The following is a 1,399-nucleotide window of genomic DNA, read 5'->3' on the forward strand; positions in this document are numbered from 1 at the left end:
TAAATTTACATCTTTGATGACCTCAAGATCAGTTAAGCGTAATAATGCAATTGATGCAAGATTTTATTTGAACTCTAGCTGACTTCTTTACAACTATTACATTGATCAAAATGAAAGTGATCCTTAAGAATAATCTGTATCAATGTTCATTCGGGTATTTCTACAACAAACCCTTATATTTACACAATAATGAGAAATATTATTCAATGATGCTTGCTGGTTCACTTACTCATCTAGTATATATTTATCTGATCTATTTACAGAGATAGCGTATCACTGTGATTGTTATATATTTTAGATAATTAATAATTTCATATTGTATATTTGCAAGAGTTAAAATTATTGTAATTCCAGAAATGTCAAACAATGCCAATGGTTGAGAACCAGTCACAGAAATGTCAAACAATGCCAATGGTTGAGAACCAGTCAAGCGCTATTATATGTTATATTTAATTTCTCAATCATCTCCATTAGGACATGAATCAGTGGTATCAGCATAACTAAAATCACAGGAATCCGATTCATCTGTAATTCTTGGTTTCTTTGCGCGATCATAATCTTTTTTAACTATAATTACATGGTTAGTATTTTTCAATTTCATAAACTTGTCAGTAAAATTATTTATCATTTCTACATATCGTGTCCAATTGCCACCAGCTAATCCGCAGCCTATCTTATATGGAAAGACAACCGTATCTATGTCAGCATGATTATTTGCTAAGATCTCTAACAAATTATCCAGACAAGTACGCATATATTCTTCACGTGTATCATATGTATCCAAGGTGATACCTTTCATCAAATCATCATCTTTAACTGAAACGTTATATTGTCCTGGCTTTCCATACATATACTGACTAAAGAGATTCGCCACACAGGGAGTACCTTTACAAAACTCGAGAGATCCAGGTACTCCTCTTGATTGAGGATCGGCAATGTTTGTGTACTTTCCTTTACGACGCGCATAAGAGTTTGCGTATAAACCAAACATGTTGGCTATGTCTTTAGAAAGACCGTGGGTTTTCAGTGCTACACAATTACATTGTTGGCAGATACAAACATTCGGTTTTCTAAATGTTAAATCAAATATATCACCATCAATTAACTGATATTGGGGATTCTTTGCCATATTGTAATACGGGGAATAGAGATGTAGATTCTATCTTTTGATTGGACGAGGATAGAATATGGTATAAGATCTGTGAGAATTATGTCTACTCTATATTTATTTTTTTCATATCTTAAAGCCCGTCCATATGAATTTTTTTAATGAATATAAATATTTATTATTAATAATATAATATTTATAAATGGTTATTTTTGTATCTTACAAGATAAATTCTAGTTTCTTCATATATATATATGATTTATTATTACAGGATAATATAGTAAAATATAT

General features: G+C 30.6%; 1 protein-coding gene across 1 annotated transcript; it reads right to left on the reverse strand.

Moving 5' to 3' along the window:
- Positions 1 to 355: 355 nt before the first annotated feature.
- LOC147466475 (uncharacterized) lies at positions 356 to 1,129 on the reverse strand. Its single transcript, XM_086535436.1, has one exon. The coding sequence runs from the start codon at positions 1,127 to 1,129 to the stop codon at positions 458 to 460; it is 672 nt and encodes a 223-aa protein (XP_086391562.1). The 3' UTR covers positions 356 to 457.
- Between the last annotated feature and the right edge of the window lie 270 nt (positions 1,130 to 1,399).

This window comes from Penaeus japonicus, unplaced genomic scaffold (genome assembly GCF_977035675.1).
Source record: "Penaeus japonicus unplaced genomic scaffold, GWHDUDI00000001_assembly GWHDUDI00000613, whole genome shotgun sequence".
Classification (NCBI taxonomy): Eukaryota; Metazoa; Arthropoda; class Malacostraca; order Decapoda; family Penaeidae; genus Penaeus; species Penaeus japonicus.